The 20,689-nt window shown below is 39.8% G+C and overlaps 1 protein-coding gene across 1 annotated transcript in view; it reads left to right on the forward strand.

Annotated features, from left to right (window-relative positions):
• The first annotated feature begins 1,266 nt into the window (after positions 1-1,266).
• Positions 1,267-20,689, forward strand: part of SLC26A3 (solute carrier family 26 member 3) — a 26,130-nt gene continuing 6,707 nt past the window's right edge. Inside the window, exons 1-14 of the mRNA XM_084897772.1 lie at positions 1,267-1,573; positions 2,078-2,217; positions 3,627-3,737; positions 3,926-4,098; positions 5,714-5,878; positions 8,902-9,054; positions 9,524-9,606; positions 13,563-13,710; positions 13,822-13,935; positions 14,056-14,133; positions 15,959-16,054; positions 17,575-17,681; positions 18,703-18,772; positions 18,864-18,956. Of these exons, the coding sequence (XP_084753898.1) occupies positions 1,443-1,573; positions 2,078-2,217; positions 3,627-3,737; positions 3,926-4,098; positions 5,714-5,878; positions 8,902-9,054; positions 9,524-9,606; positions 13,563-13,710; positions 13,822-13,935; positions 14,056-14,133; positions 15,959-16,054; positions 17,575-17,681; positions 18,703-18,772; positions 18,864-18,956 (1,662 nt within the window). The 5' untranslated portion in view covers positions 1,267-1,442. The remainder of the gene's footprint in view (positions 1,574-2,077; positions 2,218-3,626; positions 3,738-3,925; positions 4,099-5,713; positions 5,879-8,901; positions 9,055-9,523; positions 9,607-13,562; positions 13,711-13,821; positions 13,936-14,055; positions 14,134-15,958; positions 16,055-17,574; positions 17,682-18,702; positions 18,773-18,863; positions 18,957-20,689) is intronic.

A 20,689-nucleotide genomic window follows, 5' to 3' on the forward strand; every position in this document is an offset into this window, starting at 1 on the left:
GGGCACATGCTCACGTTGGGGGCTCCATTCCCAGTAGAGGGTGTGCAGAAGCAGCCAATCAGTGACTCTCTCTCATCACTGATTTTTTTTTTTAATACTTTTCTCCCTCTCCCTTCCTTTCTGAAATCAATAAAAATAGTAATTTGAGATCTTAAATTAATAATTGTGACCATGTCAGGGAAGAAAACTCTGGGTAGCAATAGATAACCAAGATAAGAGGGAGGGAAATGTGAAGCGTTCTCTAGAATGTTCTTTAATTATGTTCACATTAGACAGTAGAGAAGCTGCATGTTGAAGAAGAAATAGCAAACAAATCTGAAAACAGAAGTCACATTTTGACACTACCAGCTGTATGGCCTGAGAAAAAGCACTTAGATTTTTGTGGGGAGGAGTATGCTATTATTCCTTCATTTGCAAGAAGAGAACAATAATAATTGTAAGTGCCTCAAAGAATTGTGAGGGCTAACTAGGTGATATGCATTAAAAGGTTTTGCAAAATTGGTCTTTTAAATTAAATATAATAGATTGAGGTAAGAACAAAAAAAATTAAACATCTTGTGCAGAAAATGTAAATAGTTAGAATAATTACTTTCATTTAGTAAATGTCTATTGTGTGCTAGGAACAAGCTAGACGCTTTGAAAACATTCTCATTCAATATTCAAAAACCTCCCTGAAACTTGCGTTTTATTATCCCAATTACATAGCTAAGACTTGGAGAGGTTTGGTAAATTGCCCAAGATCTTTCCTTAAAAATATCTCATCACGATGAACTAAGTAACCAAGTAATACTTTGTGCCAGTGTACAACTATAAATTGTAAAACTCTATTTCACCTCCAGAGACAATAGAAAAATAACTTGAATGGGCAATATACTTGAATTGCACACATTAAACGCATTTTCTAAGGAATTACAAGAAATTCTGAATGGTAAAATAGAGCAGCCTTGACTGGAGTTAGGGGCTATGAGTAAACTTTAAATCTAATCTGTCCCAGGAATCCAAAGCCATAACTTTGACAACCTTTCTATGAAAAAATAAAAATAAAATAAAGTTCCTTTTCTTGAGGAGATCTTACTTTACAAGTATAAAATGCACTCACTGGTTAGTAAACTGAGTCAATTCCATTGTTTTTTGGCGGTCTTTTAAAAATAAATCAACAAGAAACCTTGTTTACTTACCCAAAGAAGCCGTGTCCAACTCATTGGAATATCACTGTCGCAAAACACAATCCAGGTCCCTTAATCCTGCCTCTTTTGATCTCAAAAGGTGGTAACATTCAGTCCAGAGCTCACTCATCTGTAAATTGCATCACATTATCTCCAAGTTATTTAAGAAGCAAGCTCCGTTTGGTTTCTGGCATTTTAACCTGTTAAAGGCAAGGAGAGGGTTTGCCACATCGTTCCAAAGGTCTCCCACTAAGCAGAGCCTCCGGAGGAAGCGAAATGATCGAGCACATTGGGAATCGGTACATTGAGAACAGGCCGGTGTATTCTGCAAATGCCTTTCAGGAAGAACATAAGAAGAAAGACAGATATCATAAGACGTTTCTGGATCATCTCAAAGTGTGCTGTAGGTAAGATGTTTTTAAAGATACTGGCCTTAGAAATAAAGGCAACGCTTCCTCCTAAGATTTTCAAACTTTCATTCTCTCCTTTCTGGCTCTAGCCCAGAGCTCTCAGAGTCTTATCTTTGGTTTCCAAACTTCCCTGCCAGAGCAGGAAAGGTCGACTCTGAAATGAACACCGTCTCAGCTCTCAACACAGTCTTTCCATGTCAGAGGGCTAATAGATGAGGACAGAGGCACATTCTCAATTGAGATGCAGGACAATTCAAGTTGAGGATGACAACTAAGCTCTGTTACCGCTAAAGAAAAGCAGCCTTTTTTTTTCTTAAAAATTCTTTGGTGGTGGCCCAGGGGGCACTTGATATGGGCAAGGAGGTGACTGTTCGTGGGAAAGTTAGTGAACGTGCTAGTTTCTTCTTTAAGATATTATCATCTTTACCAATGTTCCACCTACAATGAGGTACTGAGCTTAACATTTGATTGCAACTGACCTGTGGCTTTCAACTTTTTCAGCTGCTCCACACAAAAGGCCAAGGGAATTGCCCTCTCTTTACTCCCCATAGCATCTTGGTTGCCAGCATACCGGATAAAGGAATGGCTACTCAGTGACATTGTTTCTGGAATCAGCACTGGGCTAGTGTGTGTCCTGCAAGGTAAAATTTTTTTTTTTTTTTGAGATGTAACTCATCTATCACAAAATCCATTCTTTAAATGTGTACAATTCTATGTTTCTTGGTATATTCACAAGGTCATACAACCACCATATCTAATTCCAGAATAGTTTTACCACCACCCCCCCCCCCCAAAAAAAAATCTCTTGCTCATTAGCAGTCAATTTCCATTCTACCCTCCATGCATCCTCTTTGCAACAACTTTCTGTCTCTTATGGATTTGCCTGTTCTGTGCATTTCCTATAAATAGATTCTTCTGTATCTGGTTTCTTTCACTTCGAATAATGTTCTCAAGATTCATCCATGTTTCAGCATGTTCGGACATTTTATTCCTTATAGTGGATGAATAATATTCTATTGTATGGAAAACCCACATTTTATGCACTCATGGGTTGATGGACATTTGGATTGTTTTTGTTTCTACTTTGTGGCTATTAGGAATGATCACTGTGTACAAGTTTTTGTAGAAACAATTCTCTTGGGCGTATAACTGCTGTGTCTTATGGTAAAACCTATGAGGGTTCAAATTTCTTCATGTCCTTGTGAACACTGGTTATTATTTGCCCTTTTTATTTTAACTGTCTATTTTAACTGTCCTAATGAGTATAAAAGGTATCTTAGCCCAGCCTGTGCAGCTCAGTGGTTGAGCATTGACTTATGAACCAGGAGGTTATGGTTCAATTCCCAGTTGCAGGCTCATGCCCAGGTTGCAGGTTCAATCCCCCATAGGGGGCATGCGAATCAATGATTCTCTCTTATCATTGATGTTTCTATCTCTCTCTCCCTTTCCCTTCCTCTCTAAAATCAATAAAAACATATTTTTAAGTTAAAAGGTATGTCATTGTGGTTTTGATTTGTATTTACTAAGTGACTACCAGTGGTTGAACAACTTTTTGCGTGGCGACTTGTATGTATGTCTTTTGTGAGATATCTTCTTTAAATCTTTTTCACATTTTAGAATGAGGTTGTCTTTTTATTGCTGAGTTACAAGGGCCATTTGTATATTCTAGATACTAAGCCCTTATTCAAGATACGATTTGCAGATAATTTCTCCCATTTTATTGGTTGTCATTTTATTTTCTTTGAAGCACACACTTAACATTTTTGATGAAGCCCATTTTATCTGTCTTTAATCTGGTTGCTTATGCTGTCAGTGTCATTTCTAAGAAACCATTGCCTAATCCAAGATCACAAAGGTTTACAATTAGGGTGAGTTGTTTTTTCCCCCCTGAGTTTTATAGTGTTAGCTCTTCTACTTTCATCTTTGATACATTTGAGTTAGTAAAGTAACTTATATGTAGGGTCCACATTTAAATATTTAAAGAATCTAATGAGAAACTTCTGTGATTCCCCTTGCATGAAAGTAAACCCTGATGTTTGTGTATTTACAGGTTTAGCATATGCTCTACTGGTCAACATCCCTCCAAGCTATGGGTTATACGCAGCCTTTTTCCCAATTATAACCTATTTTTTCCTGGGCACCTCTAGACACATAGCTGTGGGTAAGTGAATTTCTGGGCTAATTAATGCTCCACTGCCTTCCCTTTATGAATTTCATGGGCCACGCACTATCCATTTCAAATTGTGCGTTATTCAGAAGCAGAATCAGTTTCTTGTAACTATTAGGACTGAAAGACAATTGTGCTTTAGGGAGACATTTATTCACCACAATTCACCCTCTGTTGATTAGGTCCATTTCCAGTTCTGAGTATCATGGTGGGAGCAACAGTTATGAGACTAAGCCCAATGGACAATTCAGATGCTATGGATTCTAATAATAGCTCAATGAGTAGTAACTCGTCACTAGATGACTTTAGGGTGATGGTGGCCGCCACAGTCACAGTTCTTTCTGGAATCGTCCAGGTGAGCACTTACTCATAAAGCTACCCTCCCAATCTGCTTGCCCTGATCTGTACACGTTTCTTCTGATTTTCCTCCTTCTTGCCACCCCTCCCCACTTTTCCATTTGATTGGTAGCCCTCCTTCCACAGCCTATAGGAAATAATTTTAAAAGGGCCACTCACCACTGAGTGGAGAGGCAGATCTACATTGCAAAGATGAGTGAACGTGGGTCTAGAGAGAAAGAAAAGTGAGTATAGGAAGGGGTGAGGAGTGAAAAGCTGAATTCAATAAAATATAGTCACTAAACATAACTACATGCAATCAACAGTGAAACTGGGAGCTTTGGAACTTTTTCCTTTGTGATTTTTCAGGGGGACTATAATCTAGTTGGAAGGGTTTGTGGTTTCAGACTTTGAATTGTCCTCTTCAGAGTTTTGGGAAAAGCTGAAGAGGTTAATGGAAGGGCCTAAAGCCTCTTTCCCAAGTAAAAATGTCATGGATTCTTTAAGATGTTGCCTAAGTTTGTGAATAGTGATACCATTGGTTACAACCTTTTTTTAAAGAAAGAGTCAATGTGTACAAACACGTAAGTGGTGTGTCTCATTGACAAACATCTTGGTCAGGTCTTTCTAAGACATTTCTGAACCTAGTGCCTCTGTGTGTCCACAGCTCTGGCTCCATTCCAGGGACTTGAATGGAAAGGCGGGCCAAGTATCCAAGGGAAGGAAAATCCATTCATTCACCTGATTGCAAAATACTGGTGCTTTGGGGCAATTTACCATTTTTGCCCCTAGTTAAAACCGAGCAATTCATATGTCCAATACACAGTTATGTAATTCCCTACAAAAGTCAAGCAACTTGTTTGAAGGAATATGAATGGATGCTCATCTATGCACGCTATAGCAGCTAGAATGTGTAACTTACAATTACATAAGAAAAATTGATGAAGGCTGATGCTAGTAGATAAGATTCTACTATGAAAGGATTATAGGTGTATCTTTTAAAGATACTTCACCTTGCCGTAGCTGGTTCGGGCCAGTGGATAGAGGGTCAGCCTGCGGACTGAAGGGTTCCAGGTTTGATTCTGCTCAAGGGCATGTGCCTGGGTTATGGGCTCTATCCCCAGTGTGGGTCATGCAGGAGGCAGCTGATCAATGATTCTCTCTCATCATTAATGTTTCTATCTCTCTCCCTCTTCCTTCCTCTCTGAAATCAATAGCAATGATTCTCTCTCATCATTAATGTTTCTATCTCTCTCTCCCTCTCCCTTTCACTCTGAAATCAATATAGATGATAGATGATAGATAGATAGATAGATAGATAGATGATAGATAATAGATAGATAATATTGATAGATAGATACTGCACCTTTAAAAGGGGGGGTAGATAAGCCTGTTACTTTTGGAGTGAACTAGACTTGCATGCTATTTGAACAGCATGTAACATTCCACCTTGGGGTGCGGGGTGTGGGGTGGGGAAAGAGGAGGTGTTCCAGGAGGCAGGGACTCATGCTACTTTGATGCTTATAAGTACAGGCTGAACCTTTACATTTTGATCATTTCAGCCGCCGATCCCTCAGGTTGCTGAGTGTATTCCTGATCTGCACTAACAAAGGCCTTTGCCCTTCTCCTTCCAGTTGCTCCTGGGGGTTCTGCAGGTCGGATTCCTGGTGATCTATCTCTCTGAATCCCTCATCAGCGGCTTCACCACAGCTGCTGCTGTCCACGTTCTGGTTTCCCAACTCAAATTTATGCTACAGTTGAGTGTCCCATCACACACTGATCCGTTTTCACTTTTCAAAGTAAGTATTACTTTTGCTTAAAAAAATGTTTAAGTACATGTGATTCACTATCGTGTTTCTGGGAGACCTTCACTTTAATGCCGTGGGTCTTGCCTACAACATCCAAGAAACAAATGGGTCGCGAAATTTATTCACATTAAGAAAAAGTCAGTGACAAGGAGAACAACATTGAAAACTAGCTACACCTGCTGTACAGCTCATGGAACACCAGAAATAAAGTGCCACTACTCTTATATTTGACTGTTAAGTATTATTAAAAATAAAAAAAAATCTACATACATTATTAAAAGCTTTAATATTCATCCCAAATTTTTAAAAAAATTTCTCAAAATCTTACTTGAAAAGAAATGCGCTAATTGAGTGAAAAAATGCTTCCCCATTTCTAAAAAGCAGGTCTCATTCTTTTAGAGTTGAAGTTCTTCTTACTCTCTTATGCTTCTCAGTTTATAAAGCAAAAGGAAATTGGCCAATAGGTAAATAGGACAGTGGTTCTTCTTCTTACAGAGGACGTATGATAGAACAGGATTCTTTTTTGTTTTTTAATTTTTTCCCCCATCACCATTTATTCCCTTATACCCTCTTCAACCTCCACCCACATCCCTCCCTCCCATAATCACAGCCCTGTTGTTAGTGTCCATGAGTTCCTCATCCTTTTTTTCTTTTTTATCTCATTCCCTCCACCTACCTTCATCCTCCTCCACCTCCATTCACAATTGTCTACCTGCTCTCTATCTATGAGTCTGTTTCTATTTTGCTTGGTAGTTCAATTTATTCAGTAGATTCCACATATGAGTGAAATCATACGGTACTTGTCTTTGTCTGGCTGGCTTATTTCACTTAGGATAATGATCTCCAGGCCCATTCAAAGGGTTGAAAAGGGTAAATTTTTCTTTCTTTTTACAGCCAAGTAATATACCATTGTGTAAATGTACAGTATCTGTTCTATCCATTCATCTACTAATGCACAATTGGGCTGCTTCCAAATCTTGGCTATCCAATATAATAAAGAGCTAATATGCTAATTAGACCAGTGGGTGGGGGTGGGGCCAGCAAGAGGCGGCCACAGGGGAGCAGGCCTAAGCCACAGTTGAACATCCCCCCCCCCAAGACTCCCAGGCTGCCGGAAGAATGTCTGACCACCAGTTTAGGCCTGATACTCCAGGGAGCTGGCCTAAGCTGGCTGGTGGACCTCCCTGAAGGGGTCCTATACTGCAAGAGGACACAGGCTGGGCTGAGGGACCCCTGAATACGAAAATTTTCATGTACCAGGCCTCTAGTTGTAAATAATGCTACCATGAACATAGGGGTGCATTTACCCTTTCAAATTAGTGTTCTGGGTTTCTTTGGATAAACTCCAGAAATAGAATTCCTGGTCATAAGGCAGTTCCATTTTTTTTTTAAGTAGTTTCATACTATTTTCCACAGTGATCAATCTGCATTCCTACCAACAGTGCACAAGGGTTTTCTTTACTCCACAACCTTGTCAATATTTGTTTGTTGATTTATTGATGCTAGCCATTCTATTCTGACATGTGTGAGGTGATATCTAATTGGTTTTAATTTGCATTTCTCTGATGATTAGAGATGTAGAGCATCTTTTCATATGTCTGTTGGCTATCTGTATGTCTTCTTTTGAGAAGTTTCTATGCAGGTCTTTGGACCATTTTTCAATTGGATTGTTTGGTGGTGTTTTTGTTTGGGTGTTGAATTGTATGAATTCTTGATAATAATTATCCTCTTATCTGATATATTGGTGAATATTTTTCCCATTCAATATGTTTGTCTTTTTATTTTGTTGATGGTTTCCTTTGCTGTGCCAAAACTTTTTAATCTGATGTAATCCCATTTATTTTTTCTTTTGTTTCCCTTGCCTGAGGAGATATATTTAAAAAAATACTGCCACAAGAAATGCTGAGATTTTACTTCCTATGCTTTTTTTTCTAGGACTTTTATGGTTTCAAGCCTAACATTTAAGTCTTTAATCCATTTTGAGCTTATTCTTTTGTGCAATTTAAGAAAGTGGTCTCATTTCATTTTTTTGCACATATCTGTCAAAATTTCCCAAAATCATTCACTGAATAGACTATATTTAGCCTATTGTATGTTTTTGCCTCCTTTATCAAATATAAAGATGTGGGTTTATTTCTTGGCTCTCTATTCTGTTCAATATAGAGAACAGTAAAGATTCCATAATAAAAAATAAATAAAAAACACTACTAGAACTGATAAATGAATTCATTAAAGGAATAAGATACAAAATAAATATCCAGAAATCAATTGCATTTTTATACACCAATAATGAACTACCAGAAAGGGAAACTAAAAAAAAAATACCATTCATAATTGCTTCAAAAAGAATGAAATACCTAGGAATAAACTTACTAACCAAGGAAGTGAAAGACCAGTACTGGGAAAATTACAAGACACTGAAGAAAGAAATCGAAGAAGACATAAATAAGTGGAAGTATATACCATGTTCATGGATAGGAAGAATTTAACATCATTAAAATGTCCATATTACCCAAAACAACCTGCAAATTCAATGTAATTCCTATCAAGATACCAATTTTGTATTTCACAGTAAAACAAATATTCCAAAAATTTATATAAAACCAAAAAAGACCTGGAATAGCAACAGCAATGTTGAGAAAGAAAAACAAGGTTGAAGGAATCATGCTACCTGATATCAATCTATACTACAGGAGCATACTAATCAAAACAGCATGGTACTGCTGTGGGTGGTGTGCTCAGTGGTTAGAGTGTTGGCCTGCACTCTAGGTTCACAGGTTAGATTCCCCATCAAGGGCATGTCTCTGATCTGGGTTGCAGGTTTGAGCCCTGGCCCCAGTCAGGGTGCAATGTGGGAGGCAACCAAGCAATGTGTCTCTTTTACTCGCTATCAATCTCTGTCAGTTTTTTTTTTTGCTTCAATGCTTATTTGTATGTATTTGAAAATAATTGAGTGTCATAATCAAATTATACATTAATATACTACTTGGATGTTTTTGTTTTTATAATTTTAGATACTAAATTCCTTATTCACGCAAATAGAGAAGACTAATATTGCAGACCTTGTGACATCCTTGATTATCCTCTTTATTTTATCTGTGGTTAAAGAAATAAATCAGCGCTACAGAACCAAACTTCCAGTGCCCATCCCAATTGAACTCATCATGGTAATTGATCACCTTAAGACTTTCTCTCATAACTCATGACTCTCACAGTTGTTTGTTGGAAGCCCTTCACCATCTGTAGATCAGGAGGATTTAGTGGGGCACATGCCATCTCTGCAGTTTCTAGGCCTAATGTTTATTACAGTTTTATCTTTATTCAGAATTAAGATTTTCCTCTTATGATTTTGGGTTTATTCTGTCCATTTAAGACATGGCTGGTGCAGAGGGAAAGATCTCTAACAAGTTGATAGATCCATTTGAATTAATGCCTCAATTTTGGAGGGACATTAGAATTGCCTCAGGACTTCTCAAAAAGTAGCAAAGCCCGGGCTTGAGATTCGTTTCTAAGAGGTCAAGGAATGGTTTTTGGCTTTTTTTTTTTTTTAATTTTATTTATTTTATTTTATTTTTTTGTAAAGCAAGACTCAGGTATGTCTCACGTTTCTAACTTGGGCAATTTGCAACTTTGCAGACTGTGATCGCAACAGGGGTATCCTATGGCTTTGATTTCGAAGGAAGATTTAATGTGACTGTGATTGGGGACATGCCAAGTGGGTAAGTGTGTCTTTTAGGAGGACCTCTCCCTCCAAGCACTCATTAAAAGTTACTAAAGACAACCAGCTGAAGCACATTAACCCAGGCCAGAATCCTCCCTGCACGTGGCCTTGATGAGGAAGACGCCCTGCTCTCCTTCATGGAGGGAGCCACAGAGCAGGACATAGGGGTCTGCAGTTCTTAATGTCAGAAAGTGTCCCCTTGTTGGTCCAAACCAGACGAACAGGGACTCAAACACAAGTAAAAATGAAGTAGTAAAAGTAGAAAAACAGCCACTAAAACCTGCTTATCCTCATTAAAAAAAAAAAAAAAAAAAAAGAAAAGAAAAAGAAAGGAAGAAAGAAAACCAAATGAAACCAGATTTCCTTGTCCATAAATTACTACAAACAATATGTAGTGCTTTGTTTGTGTTACGGGAGCCAAGAGCCGACAGTTCAAAAGAGACGCTGAAGGAATACCTGGCACCCTGCTCAAGCAATCCGGTTAGGCACACCCTGTCCTTTCTCGTGACCAAATCCAAAACAAGGCCGGAGCGACTCTGCCGCTGCTACAGGACGGGAGGTCCAATTCGTATGAGGAATTTGGAAATCGATCTCCTTGCATTTATTGGATTGAGAAGAGAGATCCAAATCGGTGCTCTCTTTCCTTTGGCTGCCCTCTGACCATAACAGCAATTGTGTGTGTGTGTGTGTGTGTGTGTGTGTGTGTGTGTGTGTGTGTGTCTGTGTGTGTGTGTTGTTTTTTTTAAATACTGGAAAACAACCTATTATTGTAAGCAATTTGATAGAAATTGCTGTTATGGTCAGAGGGCAGCCAAAGGAAAGAGAGCACCGATTTGGATCTCTCTTCTCAATCCAGTAAATGCAAGGAGATTGATTTTCAACTCTATCTCTATCTCTATCTCTATCTCTATCTCTATCTCTATCTCTATCTCTATCTCTATCTCTAACTCTCTATCTCTCTCCCTTCCTCTATGATTTTGTACAGAGAGGAAGGGAGAGAGATAGTTAGAAACATCGATGAGAGAGAGTCATCAATCAGCTGCCTCTTGCACACCCCCTACTGGGGATATGCCTGCAACAAGGTACATGCCCTTGACAGGAATTGAACCCGGGTCCCTTCAGTCCCCAAGCCAACGCTCTATCCATTGAGCCAAACCGGTTTCGGCCAATAAAATATATTTTAAAAAATAAATAAATAACCATCTCCTACTCCAACATTTAAAACAAACAAACAAACAAAAAAAGCCCTATGCTTAAGGTGTACTTGAAAATTCCAGGAATCAGCATTTTATGCATTGCTGACTTAAAAACAGCCAACGTGTTTCTTTTTAAAGTTATCTTGGAATATTATTTCTCTCCACTCTGCAGATTTCAAGTTATTAAATTTTAATACATTAAAAAATCTTGTCAGAGGGTTTTAGAAATAAGAGATAAACTTAACATCACTGAGTTACAATCTTAGAGACTTTACTCTGTGATGTTAATGGACCTTTCTCCTCAGAGTGTATGGAGTGGGGGAGAGAGGAATTCACATTTATTAATCGTTACATTCTACAGTGAGGCAGTGCAGCTCAGTAGGCAAGCTCAGGTGTTCTAGAGGCACAGTGCCTGGGGTTTCGTTCCGACTCACTTAGCGTGCCCTTGGGCGCAGGGAGCTAAGTAAATAACAGAGCCAAGAAATGAACTTAAGTCCTCGGACCACTCTGTCTGTGGTTGTTTTGAGGCCAGAACAAAAGATTACCGTATTTTTCGGACCATAAGACGCACTGGACCATAAGACGCACCAGTTTTTAGAGAAGGGAAATGAAGAAAAAAAGATTCTGAAACAAATAGTGTCCTAAAATATTTTATGTGCATTAAAACCCAACATCACAGTCATAAACACATGTAATCAACCCTGTAAAGTAAACAGCAGCATTTAGAACCATTTTAGAGCCGGGCAAGCACACAGAGACCACACAGAGCCGGGCAAGTAAAAAAACTTTTTTTTTACAGTATATGTGTAGGCTATATTTGGACCATAAGACACAGGGACTTTTCCCCCCCACTTCTGGGGGGAAAAAAGTGCGTCTTATGGTCCGAAAAATACGGTAATAACTGACTTCTGGTTATTTTGCTATACACTGCACATTTTAATTGTACCACTGATTTTAGGTTTCTTTAATAAATAAATAGTATTCCAAGATAACTTCCTGATTCATGATAGCTGCAGAATGTGAGATAATGATACTTCTTCAAATCAGAGCTGAAAAAAATTTTTTAAGACAGATATTCACAAATCATTAAGAGAGAGTTGAATGGAGCCTACCTAACCCACGCCAATAAGTTTTAGACGTTTATAGGAGCCAGGTGGGCAGCTAAGTAAATTGCTGTTGCTGTTGCGATCTTTGTACTGTTTAGAATACAGTTAGTAAATATCTTTTAACCGCTCTAAGTCCATGAGGCATAAGCACAAAAGTATCCTCCGTGAGTTGAACGTTTTCCTAGCACAACTTCACTCTCAACGAAAACCCTCTGTCTGCTTCGGGGCCACGCTGGCTCTCGCAGTTCTGTGGAGCCCGGGCAGAGTCCAAGGCCCATCTGTTTGCTAAGGGTTTTCCATGGAAGGCTATGTTATCAACGGAAAGAAGACTTTCTTGCTGGCCTTGCCTCAGAATTGTGTTTCCTCAAAAGCCTCTAACCCATGGATAACTAGCGGGAGCGTTGTAGGGGGTGCTTTGCACCCTTTGCAGCAATGCGAGTGGGACCTAAAATATTTTGCATGAAGCATATGGGGATATAAATATACACTATGATATGCTTCTACTAGCAAAATCATGTCAGATGTACCACTGCCATGGGGTTGTATTTACAATCTTGTATCAAATTCAAGCAGCATTGCTTTTCAACGATAATATAACAGATTCCGAAGTTGGCAGTGATACTAAATTCTGGCTAGTCATGCTCCAAAGTGAGGCACCATTCATCTTAGATTGCATCTATTCATTGATTTGCCCCCAAATTATGGACCACCTGATCTATGCCATGAGGGCTGGTCAGTTCTGGTCACAGAATAGTGAATTAGTCACAGTTCCTGCACAGTATCTGGGGAGGGGTGTTGGCTGGGGTTGGGGAGGTATCAAGAGTTAGGGGAACACAGAGAAGCTCTCCTAACCCTTGATGGTGAGGGAAGACGTGCTAGAGTAAGCATGTCAAACTCAAATGCTAACAGGAGCCAAATAAACAAGGCTTAAGTTTATGTGGGCCACCAAAAAACAAAAGCTTCAATTTTCATAGAAACATAGACATGCTGGGGGGGAAAAAAAAGGTTGACATAAATGAGTAATTATTAACATAAAATAATAGGACATTTTAATAAAAATTAATATTTTTTCTTGAACATTAACTTGCCGGACACTGAATAACTGCACAAATTAATAAGAGTAATGCAAATAAATCTATTTTTTCTGTCCTGTGAAAGCGAAATATTTCCACACACACCAAGTCAGTCCAAGACTAATGACATGGCAATCAGCTGCTAAAATATTCACTGCTAGTATTAGTGGAGAAAAATGGTGTGCCTGCATGTAAGGTGCGTAAGGAAAACAAATGCAACACAATTATAGTAATGAGTCATTAGCGAATGTTGTAGTTTGTTATTAATAACTAGAGGCTCAGTGCACGAAATTCATGCACAGGTGGAGTCCCTCGGCCTGGCTGGCTATCAGGGCCAATCTGATCACAGGGAACAGCAAATTAGAGGCGTCCAAGGTGAGAGAATGAGAAACAAACAAAAAAGCTGGGTGTGGGTGGAGCATAAATTCTGGGAAATTGTAGCGATTGAGCAGGAATGGAGGGAGGGGATAGACAGGGGGCCTTGCTGAAAAATTTGGACATTTTTCTGAGCACAAATGGGTGCCATTGAAGATGTCCAAGCAGGTTGGTGACCTTCAGACTTGTTTACTTCGATTTCAGATTTGAGCCACCTATCACGTATGACTTGGAGACTATCCAAGAAACCATCGGAGACAGCTTCAGCATTGCAATCGTTGGCTTCGCAGTGGCCTTTTCAGTGGCCAGCGTTTATTCCCTCAAACACGATTATGCGATTGATGGCAATCAGGTGAGTTTACAGCCGATGCTGGGTCTAATTCGGCATCTTTCATCCATGTTTCATGTTCACAAAATCCGTGGCACTGCTCCTAATGAAGATCCCTTCTTGTTCTCTTGTCAGGAGTTAATAGCCTTGGGAGTGAGTAACATATTCACTGGATCATTCAAAGGATTTGCCGCAAGCACCGCCCTCTCCAGATCTGCAATTCAAGAAAGTACTGGAGGCAAAACACAGGTATTTCTGGACCTTTGCGTGGAAGGCCATCCTAGCTTAGTCCCCAGGGAATGCCGGACCTGGGGGTGGGAGGTGGGGGGTAGAGTTGATTTTGTGGTGGGAATGTTTTCTTCTACACAGATTGCTGGGATTCTCTCTGCTATCATCGTGCTGATTTTCATTCAAAACCTGGGATTTCTTCTGGCACCACTACAAAAGGTACCAACCCTCCCTCCTTGGATGCTCTCTCTCTCATTTGGGTGATGGATCAAGGACCCTGGTTCCTAAACTCTAGAAACATAAGCCAAATGGGAAAACGAGGGAACTGCAAACTCTCAAGCACTCTTCTCGGCCAGTACTCTACGGGCCATAAGTATTTCTTTTTCCCCGTGGTAGCATTTTGTGAATGCTAGGAATGCACGTGCCCAAAAACACCTTTTCTACTCTCCTCTTCCCATGGTCGTAGCCCGGAATATACTTGATGTTTGGACAGAAAGACACCCTGGCACAGCAGCTTCCATAGGAATTGACTGAGGTGAAGATTGCCTTCAAGGTTGAGGTAATCAGGGCGTCGATCTAAGTCAGAGAATGGTGCTGCCAAACACACAACCTGTTCTTAGGCATCCGCCCTGCAGCTCCCAGGGTTTGGTTTGACTCCAAGACCAAAGCTGTCAGATTGCAGGAGGGGAGCAGTCAGCCAAATTCACTGGGGAGTGTGCCTCCCGCTCCTCTGCCCAGCTCTCCTGAGCTGTCATTTTTGAGGCTTTAGCTGGAGGCTTTGTAAACTACGGCAGCGCCCAGATGGAAAACGTAAAACATGGGCTCTCTGGGAAGCCAGACGAGGGTAAAAATGCAGCTCTAGGGTGCTTCTTCCCGGTGCATTCTTGGGTTTTCCCTCATCCACATCAACCTGGAGAATTAAAGAAAACAATTGCCATATAAAATCATAGCTCTCCAGGGAATAAACAATGCCCAAAGTCATTGTCCAGAATGAATTAAAGCTCCTGCTATAAAGAAGTCACGTGGCAAGTTCTTAGACCATTGTGTTGGCAATGTCCTTGTTTCACCCAAGTAGCTGCTTTGCTTCTTTTTATCCCAGGAGGACAAAAGAACCCACCGTGGCAGCTAATAATCCATATTTCCTGGGTGCTTACTAAGTATCGGCAGGATTTTATGCATTTTACATGTATTTCAATAAAATATATGTAAAGAAATCAATAAAATATATGTAAAGAAAAATCTAAACAAGAAAGGGAGCAAACTTGGCTAGTCAGCATTTTTTCACCTTAACTGGCATCATTCCCCATAAGACGAGTGATCTCCCTCGGGCATGTGAAGGAAGAATCAGGAGCCTGAAGTGCTGCTGTCGCAGAGCTGAGTTTTCTACCCGGATCTCTTAGCAAATCTACTCTTCAGTGGTCGCTACATCAGGACTTTTTAAAAGAGATTGTGCACCTGGGTGGTTAGTACTGGCTTTGGATATAGTAATTCATTAGCTCATCCGCTCGCTCACTGAGTAATAATTAAGCCTCTCCTGGATGTATCCACCATGGCCGGTTCTGGGGGTACAGCAGGGAACATGAGAGATGGGGCACACGCTGTTCCAGAGAGTCTCTCCTCAAAGAGTTGTTCACCTCTGCGACCTTCAGCTTCCTAGTTCGAAAAGGCATGATTGCTGAGCATCGTCAAAGTTTTGAATTCTCATCCCAGGACCTCAAGCTCCCCAGACTTGTTTTTAAACTAAGAGCCACCCCCTGTCCCACCTTCAAAAAATAGACACACAGTCACCTCTCTCTGATCGACAAGAATTTATATCCGCCATAGGTCTGTGCCAGGGTATAGGCTAGTTGGTGCTGTCAGGTCATCGATGCCACTGTCACTGTGGTGGGGGAGGTCCGGTGTGTCCTGCATGGCACTGCACACCGGACAAGGGTGTACACTTTGCTTGGAGGCTCAGAATTCACTTATCTGCAGCCTTCACCTTTGCTTCTGTGCGGCTGATTTAGTTATCTGAAGGTACATCTGCAGTTTATGTCTCTCACAGTCTGTCCTGGCAGCTCTCGCACTTGGAAACCTAAAGGGAATGCTGATGCAATTTACAGAAATACGGAGACTGTGGCGAAAGGATAAGTATGATTGTGTAAGTAGAGGCCACGGCATTTGAGAGAAAAATCAGGATGGCACTTAAAGCTGATGTAAGATGCCTATCTATATTGTAAATTCTGAGAAATTTTGTTCCTATATATCTGTTAAAATGACTTTAGTTTGTTGTTTTATCTGCTATCTTTAAGCAACCTACTCTAGTGATCATCCTCTGGGATTTTAATTTAAAAGGATGAGCTTCTTGCAAGTAAGAAAATGCTCCAGAAAACACTATAACCTCCTTAGATCTGCCCCCAAAATCCCTGCAGTCCTCCCAAAAGCCACAGAAACTCTCTGAGGTTCAGGGTATGCATTGCTTTTGTTCCTCATTACACCAAATGTTAGTTACCAGAGGATCGTGAAAAACTTCAGTCCTGAACATTCCTTTTGGAAGTGTCCTGTGAAAGCTCCCCTTGCTCTCGGCATGCCTTGTTGTGAGAAGCAGAGTCCATAATTATATCAGGGTCAAAGTCTGTGGCATAAAAACGCTTAGCATATCCTGTAGTACTTTACAGGCAAAAAGCAATAAACTACACCTGGTTTACTTTTTTTTTTTTTTCCTGATCTCTGTATCGTTCCAATTTTAGTATATGTGTTAACAAAGCGCGCACTACAGTTGGTTTACTTTTTTGTTCCGGCTAGATAATTGTTGGGGATTTTCACAGCCCTTTTGCCTACTGATTCTTTTTTTTTCTTCTTTGTTGATTTAAGAAAGGAAGGGATATATATATATACATATATATATATATGAAAACATCAATGATGAGAGAGAATAATTGATCTGTTGCCTCCTACACATCCCACGCTGGGGATCAACTTGGGCATGTGCCTTGACAGGGAATCGAACCATGACCTCCTGGTTCATAGGTCCACGCTCAACCACTGAGCCACGCCGGCTGGGCCATATTAAGATCCTTGGGGAGATCATCACTATTAATAAAACCAGCAGACCAAAAGTATAATATACCCAGTAATCTGCTCATTTGAAGGATCAGCAGCTGGTTCTGCAATTTTAGCTGAGACTGATAGACTCAATCATTTCCTTGACCAGGCCAGGGATGGGATTAGCAATGAATACACTCTGTTTGGATTTTTTAAAAAAAATATCTGCTTGTGTTTCTGTGGTTCAGAACCTGAGCCAGTAGACATGGCCTCTGGAGGCAGGTCCCTTCTCCTATATACTTCCAACTTCTGCTGTGTTCCCTAGAAATTCATGCTTTCTCAACGAACCTAGCAAAGTGGTCGGCAAACTCATTAGTCAACAGGGTCCAATATCAACAGGACAACGATTGAAATTTCTTTTGAGAGTCAAATTTTTTAAACTCAAACTTCTTCTAAGACCACTTCTTCAAAATAGACTTGCCCAGGCCGTGGTATTTTGTGGAAGAGCTACACTCAAGGGGCCAAAGAGCCGCCTGTGGCTCTCGAGCCATGGTTTGCCTACCACTGACCTAACACATTGTACTTGAATCAGAGTCCGTTGTAGTGTGTGGTGTACATGTTGCCTTCCTTTTGCAGCTCATTTGGATCGTGACCTTCATCTTTGTCACCGTCCTGGGACTTGCGTTAGGCCTGGCGGCTAGTGTGGCATTTCAGCTTCTGACCATCGTGTTCAGGACCCAATTGTGAGTGATTGCTGCACTCTGTATCCTTGCAGACTTTTGCCTGCCAGTGTCGGGAGAGAAAAAAACAAAAAAACTTGTCGCTGATTAAAGGGAAAGTAGTTTAATGGGTAGGCATGCAAATCTATCAAGATTGGCCAGTCTGTTCTTCTCAGGTTGCTCACCGCAAAGGACAATAGAATGTCCCAAATCAAAGCAGTAGCTGAGGTCTCGCCAGCTGTTGGTATGCTCCCTGCCTGCACTCAAGTTCAAAGAACTCACAGAAATGTATATGCCTTAGACTGTTTAAATTGGGGAAGTGTGTTCCTGAGAAGATGGTGAGATTCTCTATGACTAGTAGAGTATTATTCCTCTTTATAGGCTGTTAGATTGAACTCCCACCTGAATAACATGGAGCTGTACTAAGAATTTCTGAAAGGCCCCGCTCATCCTAGAATTCCACAAAAACAACAACACTTTGAATGATTGATTCTTAAGGGTCATTCGGTCCAAGTATCTTTTTTAAGCCACTCAGCCTAAGTTGGATTATATTGTGACAGAGATATGACTTCTTAGCAGCTAAGGAGTCCTAGATCACAGGGTTATCAAAGTTAAACTTAATCCTTGACTGATGGAATGCATTTATATTGCAATGTTCCTGCATTCATCAACTCATTGGTATTTTCATTCATTTCTTGGGGGCTCGGCAAACATAGGGACAAACTGAGTGGTCATAGGCAAATCATCATACTTCCCCTGTCCACCTTATACAACTAGGTAAACATATCTGTCTTTTTCACCAAGTAACTGTGATATTCAGAATCAAAACAGCAAACCCAAACAGAAGCTCTTTGTAAACTGTCTTAGGGGCTGTGGCAGACTAAGGAAAACAAGGTATTGGCCCTCCATGGTCTCTAAGGGCATAGTGAATCTTTTACATTTTTAAAATGAGCATGCTTTGGTACGCTAGCAAAACATCAGTGTTAGCCATCTAGGCCTCCCAAATATGTATGCATGATGTATGTGGCGTTCATTTTTCCTACAGTCCGAAATGCAGCACCCTGGCTAGTGTTGGGAGGAGCAACATCTACAAGAATAAGAAAGATTACTCTGATGTAAGGAAGATACATTTTTTGCTTTGATTTGCTCAATTATATTAATACAAATCCACTGGGCACCATCTAATATTACTTCTCTGCCTTCCAGATTTATGAACCAGAAGGAGTGAAAATTTTCAGATGTCCATCTCCTATTTACTTTGCAAACATTAATTTCTTTAAGCAGAAACTTATTGATGCTGTAAGTTTGGGGTTATTAATTTTTTTGTAATTCCACAGAATATCTAGAAACGAAATGTTGCTTTTGTAACAAGAGAAGGTCATGGACTTCACCTATGTTAAGGCCGTGTTTTGTTGGTGTTTTTGTATCCCATGTCTTAGAGCAAGTGGAAAACTGCCTTGTAAAGGGCCTATTCATATGTTGGAAAATAAGATCTTTTGAACAACTTCCAATAGACAGTCATCTTTTATTAAATTCTGATGTCAAGTAAAAAGATCACAATGAGATTTGGGGCTACTGGTTTTTCATAGATATTGTCCTACAGATTTTCCTGAGGAATCAACTTCAGAAAGAGAAAGAGTGATATATAATATTTGGTTGTATCATTAAAGACATTCAGAATAGCAAACAAATATATATATAATATGAATGAAATTAACAAATATAACATAAATGAATATTTAACATGAAATAACAGCTGAGTGTCCCCTGGTGGCCTGGAGAGAAGATGACAAAGAAGCAGTGGTTAAAGTTAAGAAACAAAAGCTCAGCACTTAACTCTTGAACCCGCCTTTTGATCTACTCTTTACTTTGCAGAGTTTCTGCCTTAGCCCTCACAGTTATTACTAGACTAGAGGCCTGATGCACAAAATTCCTGCCAGGGGCTCCCAGGGCTGAGGCAGCAGCCCAGCCCCCACCCTGGCCCTCACAGCAGTAGCCCTGGAGGGACATCCAGTCTAATTAGCATATTATGCTTTTATTATTATAGTTTGGTGCGCATCAAATATTTTTCTACAAAATATTTTACAATCCTGGATCATATTGTGTATATAGCTTTACATACTGTCCTTTTCACTTAATGTAGTGTCTTTCCATTTAACTATATTTTTTGTCAACTTTTTTTTAAGTGACATAATTTGACTCTTTTTACCTGTTCTCTGGAGCTATATGTTGCCACAATAGAAACACATTTGTTTTGAAAAGGGGGAAATGGAGGTTATCCTCTGGTTATTATAAAATAATAAAATTATAATATAAATAAATTATAAACTCTCATAATAATAGATATTATAAAATGTAATCATATACTTCTAAAAATATATTTTATTGATTTTTTACAGAGAGGAAGGGAGAGGGATAGAGAGTTAGAAACATCGATGAGAAACATCTAACAGCTGCTTCCTGCATACCCCCTACTGGGGATGTGCCCACAACCAACGTACATGCCCTTGACCGGAATTGAACCCGGGACCCTTCAAGTCCTCAGACGAACACTCTATCCACTGAATCAAACCAGTTAGGGCATATACATTTTAATAGAATAGAATTACATAGAAGTATATTAGTTAGATGCCACCATATTCAATAAATAGAAAATAAATAAAATAAATCCTTTAAGAGTTGTTTGGGCCAAAAATACAGGTTCAAATTAGAGTTTAGACCCATTCATGGATCATATCCTGGATGGTACCCAGGTTTTTAAACATTAATCATTGCATACATGCTGAGCAGACCATCAGTCTGACACAATGCTCTCACTAAGGTTGTTTGAACCATTTACATTTTATTACTAATATATGTCTTAATTCCTTAGCCCAGTGTTTCCCAACCTTCTCTCATGATGAGAATCACCTGGTGGAGTTGTTAAAACACGGATTCCTGAATCCCAACTAAGAAGTGCTAAACTAGAATTTTTGGGAATATATAGGTAAAATTGTATACTTAACTAGTGCTCTAAGACAGATTTTATATAC

The sequence above is a fragment of the Pipistrellus hanaki genome (genome assembly GCF_964339955.1).
Source record: "Pipistrellus hanaki genome assembly, chromosome: 10".
Lineage (NCBI taxonomy): Eukaryota > Metazoa > Chordata > Mammalia > Chiroptera > Vespertilionidae > Pipistrellus > Pipistrellus hanaki.